Consider the following 17,931-nt stretch of genomic DNA (forward strand, 5'->3'; position numbering starts at 1 on the left):
ATGCATTCGCATGATGGAGAGTGGAGTGGGCAAGTGAACTCAGCCGCTGACACTGAAGTGGGTCACTCTCACTCACTCTCAACATCTTCACGATTTCCTCCTTCCTCCTCCTCCTCCAAAAAATTAAAAAAACAACGTAGCTTTTCCTCAAAAGCTGCTAGCTTTTGCTCCAATTCACATCTACATTTTATAAAATAATGCCACAATGCAAAATGGTGGAGCTCACCACTCCACCACCGGGGAGAGCATTGTTTTTCTACCCCTTTTGATCACTCCCATATTCCACTCCCACTCCCTCCCTCCACCACCACCACCACCAGTAGCCAACATGATGAGAAAAATACGCAGGGCATTTCACTTTTGTTTCCCTCTCCTACGAAAAAGATGCCGCTTCAAGGGGCCCCTTTTGTTGCTCATACTATGCCAGGGTCCAATGCAGATCGAAAATGTACCACACCAGGTTTCGAGCAGATTTCGTGCAGATTTTGGTAGAAAGAGGGGGCAATTATTGGGTGCCCTGCTCCGAGCATGTCTGCCTTGCCTTGCCTTCTTCCATGTCCAAAGATAAGCTAGCTGCCACTTCCTCGAAACATGGCTCAACGGGGCCCTCTGCTCAGATCAGTGACTAGACTAACCTCCATGATCAGTTTCTTTTTCCTGAAAGAAATCTGTGATCACTTTACTGTCTGCGGTTCAATGACACACTATTTCTGTTTAGTAGTACCTCTAATAAGAATGCCACCTTTCTCCAAGACTAGTAAGAGTTTGAACTAGTAGCAGAACAATATGTTTCTAGTTTCTAGACATGTACAACCAGAAGCCACCAGTTCTAAGCGCTGATTCATGTTCGGATTTTGAATATTTTACCTAGCTGGAATAGACAATGTCAACTTGAGCAACCACTTGCCTCAGGCTGGACTGAATTTTTGACAGCTTAATGTACAAGCTTGCCCCACCAAACCATGCCAAAGCAAGCACAAGGAGCAAGCAAAAGGTTAAAAAAAAAATGCCAAGTTAAAATCTACAATTCAGAGGAGGAAAAGAAAGGGAAATGGGGGGCAAGAGCGCTCGAACTCGGTGATCAATTAATCCCTCTTATGCGCCGAATTACTGTTACAAACACCAAGATTACAACACGAGGACTGGACATACAGGAATCATCCCAAGGCTCACGAGAGGGAGAGAGAGGAGCAAATCATCCACAGATCAGGTCGGCCTCCCGCTTCAGGAGCACGGTGATTAGCAGCGAGCAGAGCATACCGAGCAGGAGCGAGCCAGCCTAGAGGAGGAAGAAGGGAGGGGAAGCCTAGAAGCGGTCACGGCCGGCTGGTCGGCGACTGCACGGGGAAGAGCGGGAGCAGCCTGGGCGGCGCCTGCAGGTCGCCGCCGGGGCCCGCATTGCCGCGCGGGGACGGGTGGAGGTAGAACCCCTTCTCGGCGATGGCGCGGTCCTCGGCGGCCGCGGCCTCCTCGGACCCCGGCAGCGGCGGCAGCGGCGTGACGGGGCTCCCCAGCGCCAGCGACGGGAAGTCCAGCATGCTCGGCGACAGCACCTCCAGACCGCGCGGCGAGAACCCCCGCGGGGAGAACCCGTTGCCCGCGGAGCCGCCGGCGGCGAAGGCGGCGGCGGCAGGGAGCAGCGGGCACAGCATCTTGAGGCTCTTCATGCTGCTCCGCCGCTCGTAGAGCTTGAAAGCCGGCTTCTTGGGCCCCGTGGGCGCCGGCGCCGGCTTCTGCGGGGCCGGCGGAGACGACTGTGCCCCGCCCGCCGCGGCGGCCGCGGCGGTCTCCGGCGTGCCGGTGAGGATCTGGACCACCTGCTTGAAGGAGGTGGTGTCCGCCTGGACGAAGGTGGTGGGGAAGGGGTTGGACGGGTCCGCCGACGCCTGGGGCAGCGGCATCGGCATCGGCAGCGCGGCGGCCACCGGCGAGGGCGGCGCCGGGCGCTCCTGGGTGGAGGTGGCTGCGCCGGCGTCCATGAGAAAAATGTCGCCTCTGGCAGCAGGCTTGGCTGGCTTCTCTTGGGAGTGAGAAAGACGGGGGGAGAGAGAGAAACAGGGGGGTTTTATGGGCTTTTCGGGGATTGGAATTTTGGAGCTTTGGGATCTGGAATTTCAACTGCTGGGGAGATGAGAATTGAGATGAGTGCTTTGTTTTGCTTTGCTTTTGTTTCGGCCTGGAATATATGAATAAAATTGTGTGTGTGTGGTGTGGCTCAGATCTGACTTCTGAGAGGATGCAAACACCAGCCGGCACTCGAGACTTGTACCAGTAGGTCAATTTCGTCAGGATGGCTGGCTCTGCAGGTGAGCTGGATGGATGTGTTTTTGAATTTCATGTAGATTCTGTCCTTCTCCTCTAACAATATATTTGATGTAGATTCCGTCCTCCCTTTGAATAAGATGGACGACAGCACTGTTCGGCTGAATGTGATGAACTAGTACGTGTAAAATGAGGAAGGCTGTATTGTGGGAATGCGGATACTCCACTTGGTACGTGACTACGTGTTGAGAGGAGAAGCCGTACAGATTTTATTTTTTGAATGGTTTTACCTATTCATACAGAGTTACATCTTTAGAGATGAATTTTTCTCAAATCTTTTTTAGGTCTATGCTTTAAAATATGTAGAGCTTGTTCTCAGTGGAAAAGGAAGATATGCGGACTCTGAGGAAACATATATGCGTTTGCTTGGGTTTGGAAGGTTTCCATAAAAAGGTGGCGTTTTCTTAGTAGAAAAAAGACATAACGTATGAACAACTTTTAAACTACTCGAGAAGAGACACCAGCCGAAAGAGCACAACACAATTGCAATGTCATTTAGCCTAAATGGCGCCTACTGTTTTGTATGAGCCGTTTGTAAACTCTAAAGCAGAGTATGCTTGGCTTAGCATAGAATTTTTTTCTAGAAAGTATGTTGGTGTTTTAGCGTACTTTCAAACTTCTCTATAGGAGACATCATCATACATGGCACGTATGCATTACTTCCGTTTGAAAGTATATATTTTTGGTAATTTTCCTTACATGTTTTGGAAAGGGGAAATGTGAAGTGTGTTTTTGTGTTTTATTTCAGGGAAAAAAAAGTCATTTACGTGTGAGCCGTTTGCAAACTCCTTGAGAAAAGATCTTGGTGGAAGAGTGTGTTCGGAGCCCACATTGCACGGGTTGTTTTCTTTTTTCTTTTTGAAATAATACACACGGGTTGTTTTCACGAGTCCATGGGCGTAGTCACTCTTTCTTCACTACTTGTGTCCTTCCAAGAGCGCAAAGCGTGCACCATTTTGTCCAAGGCATCCATCAATTTGTCCAAACCTTTCCTTTATGCTTTATGTCGTTAAACCCATTTAGCTTTATCTGAAGCACGTTTGTTCCATAGGTGGCGAGTTGGAGTTGCACCGGGGAGAGCTGTGGGCGGCAACTAAACAGACGCTAAATTCCATTGCTTGTTAAAACTTTTAATGATTTTTTCCATGGTCACTCAATCAATTTATCGTAAATAATAATAAGCTTGTGTAAAAACTTTTCATTTTATTATTTCACCCATGATTTATGTGTATATTTCTATTGTCGTTCCATACAAGTGTAAGTGTCGTTGTCTGACCAGCCCAGCAAGCAAGTCGAGACCGGAAATTGATGAGGACCATGCCAAGGTAGCTTCAGCAAAGCTGGAGCAATCGGCCGGGCGCATTGACTGGAAGGGTTGCTAAATCGGCGCACGGCCCCGATCCATCATGGTTCGGTTCTCTCCCTGTGGTTCCACCACGTTTGTCTCTTAGTTTCAAAGGTTGGGCTTGACCAGTTTGCTGCATAAAAGGACGCTGACTGCACCATCTCTCCTACTAATTACAACGACAACTTCAACATCATCAATAATATAATTGATATGCAATCTAGCTTCCGGAGCATGCTACCCGATCTGTCGCGGCCATCTTTTGGACAGGTTGCTATATATGTTCGGCCTGTTCGGCTGGACTTATAAGCCGGCTGAAAAGCTGAAACGGCTGATTTATTGTGAGAGAAAAACACTGTTCGGTGGCTGATAAGTTGAAGCGAACAGGCTGGTTATCACTACTCCTCCAAAGTTAAAAGAACACACTTCATGGATCCAAGCTGGTCAATAAACTGGCTAAGAAAAACTAAGATGGTATATAGTCCAGCAGTTCAGCTCATGCTCTATAAAAACTTTCATTTGAAAAAAAAAAGAATGTTCTATAGAAAATTTGTAGTAAAAATCACGTTTTGTTGCCTTAAGAAGTACTGGGCTTAAATGATTTTCATGTCCAATAAACTGGTTAAGCGAATTTCATGCCCATTTTGATCTTTTTTTTTGGAGACTGAATTTGGCATAGATATATACTGTACTCGAGATGAGCACATCAGAACGCCGTTACATATACAGTGGTGGTGTACATTTTTTTTTTAGATAATGAGTGGTGGTGTACATAAAAAAGGAAGACACGGCGTTGCATCACGGTACGTGGTACAGCAACTTGTTTTGGCCGTAGACGCCGGTACAGCAAGTAGTCAATACTAATGTACGAAACCGAGTGTACAAATTCCGACCGTTAAGCAAGCAGGACCGGATCCCAGTCACTGATGAACAAATCGGGAAGAAGCTTGTCGACCAGCCGGAGCGGCGCCCTACTACTACATTTGAGATGTCACATGCATGTAGTGCCCGTTCGCCGTGTTCCCCGGTTCCTGGACCTGCACTGACCTGACCAATGCGCGCATGGCTGGTTTCTCCCTCTCCCGGAATGGACCGACGGCGACCCCTGCTTGGTTTAATGGCCTTGTTGGTTGCATCCTTGCATTGCATGGCCTGGAGCTAGCAAGACGACGGCAGTGATGGAGGCAGTGGGCATGGACGGCATGCATGCATGGGCTGATGAGGAGGCATGGAGTCCAAAAACATGGTGGAAGCTAGTAGCATTGACTTGGAGGAGACCTCGAGTGAGTCTGCTTGCATTGCATGTCTGCGTGTACCGCAACCAGACCCCAAGGGTACCATAATGGTAGGGGGGGGGGAGCGCTGCCTCGCTCCCGGCCTCATATCGCAACAGGTACACGGGAGAAGCAACCCCATAGGGGACCTTCAGCATCTTTGGTTCTTGGTGACGTTATCGTGGGTTCGTGGGTGGCCACCACTGTTCATAGAGGCAAGAGCTCAGCAGTACCCAACAATATCTAATTCCTTCCCTTGCTGGATGATCAGTCGCAGTTTCAGTTTGTGCATCCGTGGTACGCCAAGACGGTAGCCGTAGCGAAAGAGTGTGTGTGTCTCAAGACGCGGGAGTGAGGACAGCTAGGACAGGGGAGCCGAGGATTTTTAGATAGGGGTAGGACAATCAAAGGCCCGCACTTTTCAACGTGCGCCAGTGTGTGATTTGACTTTGGGAGCCATCCCTGCCCCTGCCCCTCTTCCTCGTGGGCTCCTGTTCCTCTCGCTGCCGGCCGGCCGGCCGGCTCCCATCCCGCTCCGCGCCTGCGTGCACGGCTGCACGCAGCCGCAGCCGCAGGTGGAGTGGAGTGGCTTTTGCTTTCTTTCTTTCTTTTCTTTATTCCATCTCCGCCGTCCTCCTGCCCTCTCTGAAGCCAAGTACGATCCCATCCCCTGCCTTTGGCGTCCTCTTTCCGTCAGTTCAGAACTGAAGACAGAAAAGATTATTGTATTCCTTCCCGGTTCACACTGAGACAGGCTGAGATAGCGAGATGGCTTCGCCCATGCGTCGTCGTGGTAATGGACGCTGGCCTCGCCGGCTCGTCCTCCTCGCTCCAGTCGAATCGAACCCCTGCATGGACGCATGGGCATGGTGCTGCATGTCCCCGCTGAACTGAAATAGTTGACGCCTGAAAATTGTGGACACTTTTCTGCAGGCTCGCGGCAGCCGAGGAGCGGCCGCAAAGCCGGGGCTCTGCCCTGTTCGCAGTACGGCGCACGCAAATTCAGATGAGCGGCGCGGAAGACAGGGCCGTCGAGCTGCGCTAGCATACGATTACGATGTGATTCAGTTGGGGACGTGGACAAGGCCTAGCTTCTGCTTGCGTAGGATAGCACAAAGTTGCAACGCGGCTTTTGCGTAAAGCGATCTTGGCGACATTTTACATTCAGGAGAAAGCGACGATGCAGGTGCGTGAGACTGATCAGGTACCCTGCTGCCGGTACACGATTGTATTACTTCTGGTATCGCTGACCTGCCTGATTCTGCACAGATTCATTGGCTGAATGTGATCAATCAAGTAGAAAAATCAAGACGATGATGGTTAGGCATCATGAATTCGTGCAGACAAAGCGAGGAACCGGTGTCCTGGTAAAATACGTTCTTCGGCCCAGCAGCCCACGTACATATGTTGGGCCGTGCAAACGGCCCGGTTGTGTGTGTAAATTTCGGCCTGCATTCTTTGTAAGCACGCAGATCATCTTTCATGCAGGCTTCCACAGTTTGGGATCACACACATGCACAGATCATAATCGTCGAATTCAGCAGAAACGAAAATTCCCCAACCAAAAAATACGCTCAGCTTATATAAAGTACAATTTTGTTTTCAATACAGAATCTTGTCGACCAAATTATAAATGAACAAACATGGCGATCAATCAATCAAGAACAATAATAATAGTTGCATTGGGTTTGTACGTATCGTCGTAGCGCCGCCTCCTCCGCCGCCGCCGCCGTCGGCCGACGTCAAGCTGTGCTGTGCGCGAGCAAAGAAGGCAGGCAGGCGGATGGATCCCCATGGACGCACGGATGGATCAGTTGGTGTTGCGGGCGCAGCGGGTGATGACGGAGCACCCGCGGCGGTAGGGGTTAGCGGCCTTCTGCGCGCCGGCGCCGCAGTTGCTGTAGTAGGAGCGGCCGCGCTGGTTGCAGGGCACCTGGTCCGCCCGCAGCGCTGCGTAGCTGATGTACCGGTTCCGGGGCTGCCGCGCCGCCAGCGTCCGCCGAACGATCTCCTCGCCCGCGCCGACGCCGCTCAGCCCGAGCTCCTCCGCCTCGTCCACGCCGCACTCGCCCACGGCGCCCGAGCACTGCTTCTTCCCCGCCGCAAGGGCGTCCAGCGCGCCCATGTCCGGCACGCCCGCCGAGGCCGGCCGCACGGCCAGGAGCGCCGCCGCCGCTGCCACCACGAGCGTAAACAGCACGAGCCGAACCGCCGCCATTGGGTGTCTGGTTCTCTTTCTTCGAGCTGGGTGTCTGCAGAATGCAGATAGCTTGCTCCCTGCCTTCTTCTCTCTGTGAAGGGGAGGAGGAGGGGGAGATGAAAAGGACGACAGGGGAGGACATTTGGAGGGGAAGCCGCTGGACGGGAGACAATCCAGGGCGGCCGCACGCTGCCATGGACGTGCGCCCGCCCGTCGCGGTCTCGCCCCGCCTCGGCGTTGGCGTTCTAGCCTTCCCCTGCATGGATGAAGGTTTGCATGCGCTGCTGGTTATTTGGTGCCCAAGCTAGCCTAATTTTGGTGGTGCCGGTGGCTAGTAGTTCTCCCATCCTAGGCTTAACATGCGGTGTGCATAAGACGGAAAGAAACTTAAAATAGAAATTAATTTTGGATATCAGCACTTTTATAACTATCAAAATCGAGTAAAATTCAGTCTGCACCAACTAAACTGACATTTGTTTATGCAAACTCAACCTCAATGATGAGGTTTGAAGGTGACACGTGTGTTTCCTGACTGTTTGGTTCGTGTAGTGGAGATCAACATAAGGATACCAAGTGCATTTTCGATGGAATGGGAAAAAAAATAGAGGTACGTTACTTGTTTTCTCCCTTCTTATAAGTCTTGTTGCCTCGACTGCTGATCCAACCTAGAGTTTAGGGTCTTTGAACTGCAAATAAGATCGAATCGCCTGCTAATCTCCTCCCACTTTCATTTAGGAGGAAATTCCTTATTTTACACTAGAAGATAACTTAATTCCTTTCTTGACATTGAAAATTTCCTATCCTTTATATGACACCGAGTTCTAACTTTCATCTTTTATTTGGTATTTTCGTCACTTTTGTTAGTTAAGTTGGACACAACGACCACCAAATTACCTATAAAATTCATGAAACTTGTTATGGTCATTTAACAAATGAAGATGAATCCATCTTTCTTAAAACTGCATGTGTACCTTTGCAGTTTTCAAATTAAAATTCATCAAATTATGCTACTTCTGAAGCATATTTGAATTTTTATGGCACCAAAATACTTTCCAAAAATTATGGGAAAACAACTAATTTTCCGTAGATGAGATGTAGTCATTTATAAAATTAGTTTCCTTCATAAGTAACATAGAAAATTATGAGGTTCTTCTAAATAATTTAATAAGTTATTGCATATGATGTGAAAAATATTTGTTATATTTCTATAATTTTTTTAGAACTGTTTGGGTGCATTTAAAATTTAGATAATTTGTAAAAGTAGCCTATTTGGTGAATTTTTAATAGAGTAAATTAAGGAAAAATTATTATTGAGTAAATCCGAGTATTTCATGGACCTCGTAAAAATTTATCTTTTAGATATGAACCAGTTCTTCAAAGTAACTAACAAATTAAATTGAGTAAGTTTCAGTTTCCAATTACTAAGCCAATTCCCGTTTTTGTACATAACAATGATTAATGCCAATAGAGTCATGTGTCATGCACTAAAATTGTAAATTGTAGAATTAACATTATAAATTGTTCCATGCATGTTCTAAATTCATATTTTGTTAAAGCAATGATATGTTTAGGGCGTGCCCTATGAATTATAAAAAAGCCCAATGCTATTTGAACTTCTTTTATTCTAGAAAAAGGGTTGATGCTATTTGACTATTTAATAATCGTAAGTTTGCATTTACCTTAAACAGTTTCTTATGCTTGTTTGTTTGTCATCTTCATCTAGATCTTTTTGATGTTCTTACTGTGTTCTTACTATTAACAGGATACAAAGTTATCATATTCATCATGCTACTTCTCTTCTCTTCAAGCTCACCTACCAGTTGAAGCGTCCCTACTTAAGCGGAGACTAAATATGATACAAATACCAGTCCCAAGAGGCTGATAACACATTTATTCAACAGATGGTTCACGAACCGTATAACTCCTGAGGGAGCGGGCGCAAAAGCCACGCCAAAACGATAAGTAAAACAACAACGATAACGATCCAAGCTACTGTCCAGATGAACCTAGACAACACTCGGGACTATGCGCCAGCGGAAGCATCCTGCAAAGGGCCAACACCACAGGTAACGTTGGGTGCGAAAACGACCACCTACTCGATGTCCTCGGCACCGGAGTCCAGGTCTTCCTCTGAAGCAACAAAATAAGGGTGAGTACAAACGTACTCAACAAGTCCAACCACACCAACGGAGGGGGAATAACAAGAATATGCACAACTCATAACAAGGATAAGGCTAAGGTTCATTTGCAATAAAGCTATATTTTTAACACATGCAAGGGTTCACTTTCAAAAGGGTTTTCGCAAAGCATTTATTTAGTGACCGGATAATTGAGTGGGGTTTATCCTACACAAAGGATCCAAATTTTAGTGCTATCAGACTCCCCGTCCGCGGTAGCTCACGGCACAACTGCCAGGCACTTCCAAAATCCAACACACGCCATGAAAACCATCCATCTCCCAAACACTAGTTATGTGCCCAAACCGTAACTCATCCAATACCGTGGACACGGCTATTTGAATAGGTTTTAACTCTGTAGAGGTGTACACTTTACCCACAAATAGGGTACTGCAGCACGATCACCTTAGTCTCAATGCGGATCCTATCAAAGCCATTACCCACCTTAGCTAAACCTGACTAGCCAACACGGAAACAACCAAGGGTTAATGACCTACCAACGAGATCTTAACTGGGACCTAAGTCACAAAGACTCACTCCTTTTCCATGATCTTTCGTTGCTCACCAGCTCTCCTGATGGCTAAGAGACTAGCTAGTGGGATTTATGCTAAACCTTTGCCGCATACAAAGGTCGAGTGGTTGCACGATAAATTGGGTTAGGCAAGATGACACATCAACTCAGTCCTTAATTGTCATATGGATATCTCCCAACCTACTCAACCACTAAGGTACGAGCCTAACTTGGCATTTCACAAAAGAAACACCCATCCATCTCATCTAAGCATTTTCCTACTTTTATTTCCCGAAACCCGTTTACTTCCTTTAAAACACTCACACCTTTATTCTGGATGAGACACATTGTAGTCATAATTGGATTGTAATAAAATAAGTAACAAGGTCCTAAGCATTCTAGCGGTGATTATCATCCAAACAAGGCATATTATATTTAGAGATAATTCTTGGACATTAAGGAAGAATCGTAACAGTCAAGGGGTGGCTATCCAACCGGTTTCAGTAATAAAACAATATGCAATTTATAAAACTAGCCAATAGGTTGTGTTTGAAAAACTGGGATAAATATGCATCAAAAGGTGAGATTGGACTTGCCGTCCTCAAAGCCTTCCGGGAGTTCCTGCTCGCGGTATGGATCCTCGAGCTCCGGTTTGAGTTCCTGCTGAGGTACTGGTATAAAATCCCAGCCATCTGGCACTTTACTAGGGGTATAACGGTATAACAACTGGGCTCCTTCCTAGTTTTCATGAACTTAACTGGCATTTGTATCTAGTTGTTTGTACAAATGTTGTTAGATAAAGACACATGTTCAAAAATTGAACATTGTGAAGTAGAGTATTTTGAAATGGATGCTATTAACTTCTTCACACGAATAATGGAGATGCTAGTAACTTAACCGATTTTTTTGAAGGAATGACATGCATCTCTCTCTCCACCTCTTTGGCGTACAGGATACTGATTCATTATAAAGATTTACACATCCCACTTTCTAGGATTGAGAATCTCGACAAATCAACCGGACAAAACCAAAAAAAATGTTATTTTGACGCGAGCCCTAAAACTCAGAAGCAAACTAAACCTGCATCCCAACTAACGAAACGTAATCAAGTTTAATAGCCAACATCGATCAATTCGAAGTCCTGGGCACACGATGATCAAGAATATCAAACTAGAATCGCTGCTCCACCGATTATCAGGCACGCCAGAACGCCACCCCTCAAGGCTACTGCGGACGACGGCGACGGTGGCGACGACGTCCCGTTCGTGCTAGCAGGCGCGGGCGCGGGCACCGGCGCCAGCGACGGAGATGAAGCGTTCTTCCCCGACGACGGTGGCGGTGGAGGCGACGCACGCGGAGCAGGTGTCGTAGCAACGGAAGGCGGCGAGGTCGTTGGCGACGAGGACGACTTCGGTGGCGAGGGCGGCCGCGGCGACGCGCGTGGAGCAGGTGTAGCAACGGGAGACGGAGATGTCGGCGACGATGATGATTTTGGCGGCGGTGGCGTGAGCGAAGGCGACGACGGCGCGTTGCCGCCGTTGTTGCGGACGGCGAGGACGACGACGATGAGGCGCTCGCCGGCCTTGCACCGGCCCGTGTCGGCGCTGATGAAGAAGTAGGGCCCGGAGCTGTTGAACACGAAGCGGGAGTCGCCGCCGCCGAGGCGGAGGATGGGCTCCGTGGTGTTGCAGGCATCGTAGTGGCTCTGGCTCACCACCAGCACCGCGTCCACGTCCTTGTTGTACCTGAACACTGCACAGCACGCGCACGACACGACCGGTCATCACTCAAACGCCCATGGTGAAGGTGAAGAGGCGAGGAGAAGGCCGCTCACCAAGGGTGTCGTTGACCTGGAAGCGGTTGCGCTCCGCCCAGGCGTTGAAGGGCTCGGCGGGGTCCGGCGCCCACCCGCCGCGGCCGCCGACGTGGAAATCGCGCCCCTCAGCGCAGGAGCTCGCCGCCAGGAGCACGGCGAACATGGCCGCCAGAGCCGCCACTCCGACGATCGGCCGTGCCATCGCCTCGCCTGCTCGATTGCGCGAAGTTCAATTCCTAGATGGCTACCAAACTCCGATCCCTCTAGCACTAGTGACCACTGTAAATCTACCGCCTAGCGTGTTGCTAGAGCTGACTAACCCGGCCGGCGTCTGAATCTGAGCCTGGTCTGGTCTTGGTGAGTCTGTGATGGTCTTGGTGTCCATGGTTTCTGCATGTATTTATACACGAGGGTCAGGTGATGTTACCGTTGGGGGTGCATTGCATTAGTGAGGCAGCAATTAGCTGTGACCGGGCGTTACCGATGCTGAGCTTTACCCAGCGCCAAGGAGTTACGCCATTCCTTTACCTCTTTGACGAAGAAATCGGCTGGCATGTTGTAACGGCGCAGTGTGCCCACTGCACACAGGAACCGCCACAACGGTCATCAGTTTGACTAGCCATAGGCCTCAATGGGCCGGTGTTTGTTGTAGGCTAGGGGTAGACTAATCAAGTTTAAGTGGGCTGTCATGGCCTTCCAAGCCCAGTGCGAACAAGGCCGTCCTTTTTCTAGTTGGCCCGATCCAAGCTAGCAAAGATGCAACAATCAACAAAACCAATGGGCTCACCGCCGGCTAAACCTCACAGACAGCGGCCCATCCTTTCTTGTTCAGTTTTTTTTTTCATTTTCGTCTGGTTGCACTGTTCTGCCGCGCGTAACAGTACAAGAGTGCAGGCAGTACTGCAATGTACAGAAGCAATCAAAATCGTTTCTCCCGTCTGATAAATTTCTCTCTGCATTCGCGGCGGCAGACCGGCGGGTATAACTTACACGGCCATGCCGTCCTTCTGTGCTTGCGCCTGACGGACGGCGTTGGAATGTAGACTGTAGAGGCATGGTCGCATGGAGCCGCGCCATTCTCTCCACTCGGGCAACTCCCATGCTCATCAAACCCCTTGCTCGTTCCCAGCATCTACCATCTGATTCTGATGTGTGTTTCATTCACCTCCGAATCCGAAAGGGAGAAAAAAAAACAGAATTGGGAAAGGGAAAAGGCGATTCAGTATGGCAGTACAGCTGGGCAGCAGGGCAAATTCCCTGGTGTTGCTGCCTCCGGTGCGCCATTAACACTGTTGCTGCGACGCTCGGACAGTCCTCGCTCATCATCAAGGCTTTTCACTGTTGGCCAGCTCAATGCGCATTCAAGGCATTGCCTTGCCCGTGGATCTACTACTGCCACCGGTACTGCACTGCACTTTACTCCTACTCCTCCTTGGTGGTGATCAAGTGTTGTAGTAATGGTAAACACCAAAGAAAGCAGCCTGCAAGCCTTGCAGCGAAGCCAAAGATTTTTTTTGCTAACGAAGATGTCTTGATCTACCATGCATTGCATTTGCAGCTAGTAGCTTTATGTGCGATGTGCATAAGAAGAAAGGAGGCAGGCAGCCATGCAGGAGCAGCAATATATGCAGCTTGCACAGTTGCACGCAAGATCATCAGTGAGAGCCTGAGAGGACGATGCATTCTGTGGGGTGGAGGAGCTAGCTGTAGTTACTCCAAGGTGTGACTTGTGCCGGTGGACGGTGGAGGTTGCCCTGTCCTCCTGACGCCGGCCGGCCAAGTTGGCGAGGCGGTAAGAGCACCGAGATTTGGCGCATCTCTCTGCTGCTCCTGCGACGCGCAATGACTGCTCGGCTGCCGTGTCCGAGGCTCCAGCGATCGAGCGCATCCTGTGCATGCGGCGCAAGTGTTGGAGGGACGGCGACGGAGCTGGACCAACAATGGCCGGCTTCCTGGAGGAGGCGCAGGTCGGTCAACCGAGCGCGCCGTATACGCAGCGAGCGATCTGCGCACGGACACGGCGTGTGGATTCTCTGCCCGGACAGCGAATTCATCCATCAGTGTCTTTTTTTTTGCGGGTAATTCATCAGTGCCTTGGCGAGCCATTTGTGCGATCTCCATTTTTAGATCGTAATGGTCATCAAGCAAGGGGGACAACACCTCCGTCGCCAGCTACCTCCTGCCCCTGTCTGAAATCCCCCTTCAATCCTGCGATCTTCAGAGTTCAGAGTTGTCTCCATTTTTTTTTCGAATTGGGTGACGAACTGATGATCCATAGAAAATAAGAAATGGTGAGGTGACGGATCGGTGGATTTATATTCGTGCGCATGCGCGTTGTGTGCAGTGAATTGAGGGGAGGTAGTTGCGGAGAGCAAGGACCGTGCTCTGCGGCAGTGCGCTCAAGCATGTGAAGGTCGCATGCAGAGGTCTGGTTGTGGAATAACGCGTGCCACTGTAAATATGCCCCCACGCGTCCAATTCAATTCGGCTTCGCTTCTCATCCGCAAGGACTGGATGATTGGAGGAGGATGGCTTGTACTCCAGATCTCTGCCTCTGAATTAGTAGGTGAAATACAGTTACCAGAAAGATTTATGAGCAGACGAGGAGTACTAAGAGGCTCATTTGCCTCACCAATCGTAGAAGATGCATGCTTTAACTTTCACTTTTGCAAAGTGATGGCAAAGTCTCCCTACTCCCTTTTCATGGATGGAAGAGTGCAGGTTGCACAGCACAACAGATGCGCTCTCAGTCTACGATGAGGCAGTAATAACCAGTTGGAGTACGTCCCATGAAAATCCTTAGATCCAAACGGGACCTAAACTCTCAGTTCAACACAAACTGTTCATGACAATGTTCATGACACTTCATAATCATAGAGTTGGATCAGTTGTAAGCGCTGAATCTCGGTTGATAACTAAACCAACTGCACAAGACAAAAACCAAGCTGTTCTTCAGTAAAACTGCACTGTAGACAGTGAAATGTTTTCACTGAAAAATACATGCGTTCATGGATCACACACTGAAACGAACAAGTCCAAAGATGAAGCTTATAGTATGAAACAGACCCCTCCATGGCTACACAGTACTGGCAGCACCCATAGTAACTGTTCAAAACAGCTGGGCCGACCAGCTCGCGAGCGAGAACAAATGCCCCAAGACAACACTACCCTGGACCCCTTTCACCCGGACTGTTGCAGAGGGCAAGAACTCAACAGCCTTTTATTCATTGCTGCATCAATGGCTCGTGGGGCACGATCGATCGATGCGTAGCGCGATCGACCCCGAGTCAAGAGCAGATCATGAGTCATGAAACAGCTTAAAGGCTTCAACAGATTTGCTCAGGATCGGAGTTGTTTTTTTTGCTTTCTGAAAGGATGCCTTGGTGTGGTTAGGCACAGCCTGACAGCAAGGTCCAGCTTGTTGCTTATTGCAATCTCACTGTAACAATGCCAGAATATTACTGCTCCCTCCGTTCTAAATTATAAGTCATTCCAATTTTTTTGAGAGTCAAAGCATCTCAAGTTTGACCAATTTTATACAGTAAAGTACTAACATTCATGATACCAAATAGGTACCATTAATTCCTTCATTAAATATATTTTCATAGTATATCTATTCGGTGCCATAAACTTTTGTGATCTTCTCTATAATTTTAATCAAATATAAAATGATTTGATTCTCCAAGCTTATAATTTGGAGCGGGAGGGAGTAGCTTTTAGTACCTCAATCGAGTGGAAAATGTGAAACCAAGTATGGAATGCAAAGCTTTCACGTGAAGACAAATCGAAATTCAAGACTCGGAAAGTCGGAATTGTACTAATTTCATGATCTCCATTTAGCTGTTTGTTTTCCAAAGGAAGTATACTAATTCCCGTAAAATTCATGAGAAGTCTTGTGTTCCAAACTCCTCAGAATCACTGAAAAATTGGTGACGTGGAGATTTCGAAGCCAATAACAAACCAATATTCAACACTGCAGATATGAACTCTGGTCAGCAAGTAGGCACGCACGGCAATGGCATGAGTAAGAACTCAGCATAAAACTCATCGATGATCCCCATTTGTTCACAGAAGAATCTCGCACAAGCTCTTGAGATCACAACCTTGGGCACCGATGCTGAAGGGGAAATACACAGTGTCATGCTCGATCGCCAACTGGAACTCGACAGATCATGCATGCAGTGCAAGTACCTGTATTTTTATATGGCTCACAACAGGAGTAAATTAAATCTGCAAAGGAGGGGAAGAAGAAGAGAGAAGAGACGAAGCGTGATGGGCTTGAAGCCTTGAACAGCGCATGCAGCAGTCTGCTCCGGCTGTGGAGGCAGGCGCACGCCTCGCCTACTCGGACGATGTATGGATGGATTGGTCGATACGTTGATGCCCGCATTGAATCCCCTCGCCAACCACCCGCGCTGCGTCACCTGCGACCTCATCAATTCACGGCGCTCGCCTTCAACTCCCCAATGGCGCCAGTCTGGTAGCTTCTGCTCCCGCTATTTATATCCACGCGCGCTGCTCGCCTCACCTCATCTCCACCAATACACAGTCCACTTCACTCCACAGCAGCAGCAGCAGAGGAGGAGGAGAGAAGCGGAGAAGCAGCTGCCATGGAGGCGCGGAAGACGGCGAGGGCTCTCCTTGCGAGCTTCGTGCTCGCGGCGTTGGCCGCGCAGGCCTTCGTCGGCGTGGTCGAGGCCCGGACCAGCCCCATGGAGAAGGCCAGCCAAGGTACGCGTCGTCTTGAGCCGAGCTCCTCTCCTGCTGCAACGGTAGCTAGGTATGCATGCAGTAACAATGTGTGGCTGCCGTGCAGGTGACGTGAAGAAGCCGGACTGCGTGCCGGGAGTGGACCCGCACACCTTCCCCGGGATCCCCGGGCACGGCGGTGGCATCACACCCGTGCCGTCCGGCGGCACGACGCCGTCCCACGGCAGCGGGTACGTGCCGACTCCGTCCCACGGCGGGGGCACCGGCGGGGCGCTGCCTTCCCCGTCCCACGGGGGCACAGGCGGGGCGCTGCCTTCCCCGTCCCACGGGGGCACCGGTGGGGAGCTGCCTTCCCCGTCCCACGGCGGCTCCGGGTCGTCGCCTTCAACTGGCGGAGGCTATGGCGGCTCTCCGTCCACCCCGTCCCACGGTGGCTCCGGGTCGTCGCCATCCACTGGTGGAGGGTACGGTAGCTCTCCGTCGACCCCGTCCCACGGCGGCGGCGGGTACGGATCTTCCCCGTCCACCGGCGGTGGGTACGGCGGTTCCCCGTCGACGCCCAGCGGCGGCGCCTACGGTGGCGGTTCCCCCTCGCCATCCCACGGAGGAGGCGCCTACGGGGGCGGCTCTTCCCCCACGCCGTCGTACGGTGGCTCCCCGTCGCACGGCGGCATCGGGACCTCGTCGCCGACGCCGTTCCTCCCCGTCGACCCCCACAGCCTCGGCTCCCTCCCCGGCTCATGCGAGTAAGCCACTAACACCATGTCACCATGCATGCATGCATGCATGTAGTCACTGACACGCGGGCCCCTCTCTCGTTTTCCTGCCACCAGCTACTGGCGGTCCCACCCGATGGAGATCTGGTCGGCGCTGGGCGGGCGGTTCCCGAGCTCGATGGGCCACTTCTTCGGCGGCGCGGGCGGCCTCGGCGGCGCCGCCGACCTGAGCATCCAGGACGCGCTGGCCAACACCCGGTCCGACGGCGCGGGCGCGCTGCTGCGCGAGGGCGCCGCCGCGCTGCTCAACTCCATGACCCGCGCGGGCTTCCCCTACACCACGGAGCAGGTCCGCGACGCGTTCGGGGCCGCGGCGGCCGGCGGCTCCGACAGCGCCGCAGCGGCGCAGGCGGCGGCGTTCAAGAAGGCCAACGAGGGCAAGGCGTAGAGCTAGGCAGGGGGTGTCGCGACGTGCGTGTCGTTGGAATGTGTTTAAGACGTGGTGAACTAGCTGGAAGTATTTGTTGGGCGTTGTTGAGTTGATGGTTACGTTGGTTGTGTCCGAGTCATCGAGCACAAACTTAGTGGTGCACTCGTTCGTGTTATTTTGCTGTGTTTTTCGTGTGGATCTCGGTGGATGAATGAAGCAAAACTACTGTCCTAGTTGGGTTCCAAAGTCTCGTACTGCGAATTCCTGATGCAGGCAACAAAGCTAGTTTTAGGAATTAGGAGTGTTTCTTTTGTGCTGTGAATCTTTACGTGTGTGTTAGGCTGTTGATACGTCATGATGTTGCATGTAATCGTGCTGTTCATAAGATAAGATAAGATAGGGACACGTCGTTGACGAGCATGGGTCATGG

At 50.5% G+C, this 17,931-nt stretch overlaps 4 protein-coding genes across 4 annotated transcripts; 1 reads left to right on the forward strand and 3 right to left on the reverse strand.

Annotated features, from left to right (window-relative positions):
- Positions 1 to 891: 891 nt before the first annotated feature.
- On the reverse strand, positions 892 to 2,327 carry LOC117855251 (VQ motif-containing protein 4). The gene has a single exon (XM_034737563.2). The coding sequence runs from the start codon at positions 1,977 to 1,979 to the stop codon at positions 1,317 to 1,319; it is 663 nt and encodes a 220-aa protein (XP_034593454.1). The 5' UTR covers positions 1,980 to 2,327; the 3' UTR covers positions 892 to 1,316.
- Positions 2,328 to 6,603: 4,276 nt separating this feature from the next.
- Positions 6,604 to 7,159, reverse strand: LOC117859261 (protein RALF-like 33). The gene has a single exon (XM_034742471.2). The coding sequence runs from the start codon at positions 7,157 to 7,159 to the stop codon at positions 6,752 to 6,754; it is 408 nt and encodes a 135-aa protein (XP_034598362.1). The 3' UTR covers positions 6,604 to 6,751.
- A 3,547-nt stretch (positions 7,160 to 10,706) lies between these two features.
- Positions 10,707 to 12,259, reverse strand: LOC117858805 (uncharacterized). Its single transcript, XM_034741939.2, has 2 exons — positions 11,664 to 12,259; positions 10,707 to 11,581 (listed from the first exon to the last, which is right to left on the reverse strand). The coding sequence occupies exons 1-2, from the start codon at positions 11,845 to 11,847 to the stop codon at positions 10,995 to 10,997; spliced, it is 771 nt and encodes a 256-aa protein (XP_034597830.1). The 5' UTR covers positions 11,848 to 12,259; the 3' UTR covers positions 10,707 to 10,994.
- A 3,899-nt stretch (positions 12,260 to 16,158) lies between these two features.
- LOC117854526 (uncharacterized) lies at positions 16,159 to 17,747 on the forward strand. Its single transcript, XM_034736747.2, has 3 exons — positions 16,159 to 16,376; positions 16,462 to 17,101; positions 17,189 to 17,747. Exons 1-3 carry the CDS (start codon positions 16,256 to 16,258, stop codon positions 17,517 to 17,519), a joined length of 1,092 nt encoding a protein of 363 aa, XP_034592638.1. The 5' UTR covers positions 16,159 to 16,255; the 3' UTR covers positions 17,520 to 17,747.
- Positions 17,748 to 17,931: the final 184 nt, after the last annotated feature.

The sequence above is a fragment of the Setaria viridis genome, chromosome 5, assembly GCF_005286985.2.
Source record: "Setaria viridis chromosome 5, Setaria_viridis_v4.0, whole genome shotgun sequence".
Lineage (NCBI taxonomy): Eukaryota > Viridiplantae > Streptophyta > Magnoliopsida > Poales > Poaceae > Setaria > Setaria viridis.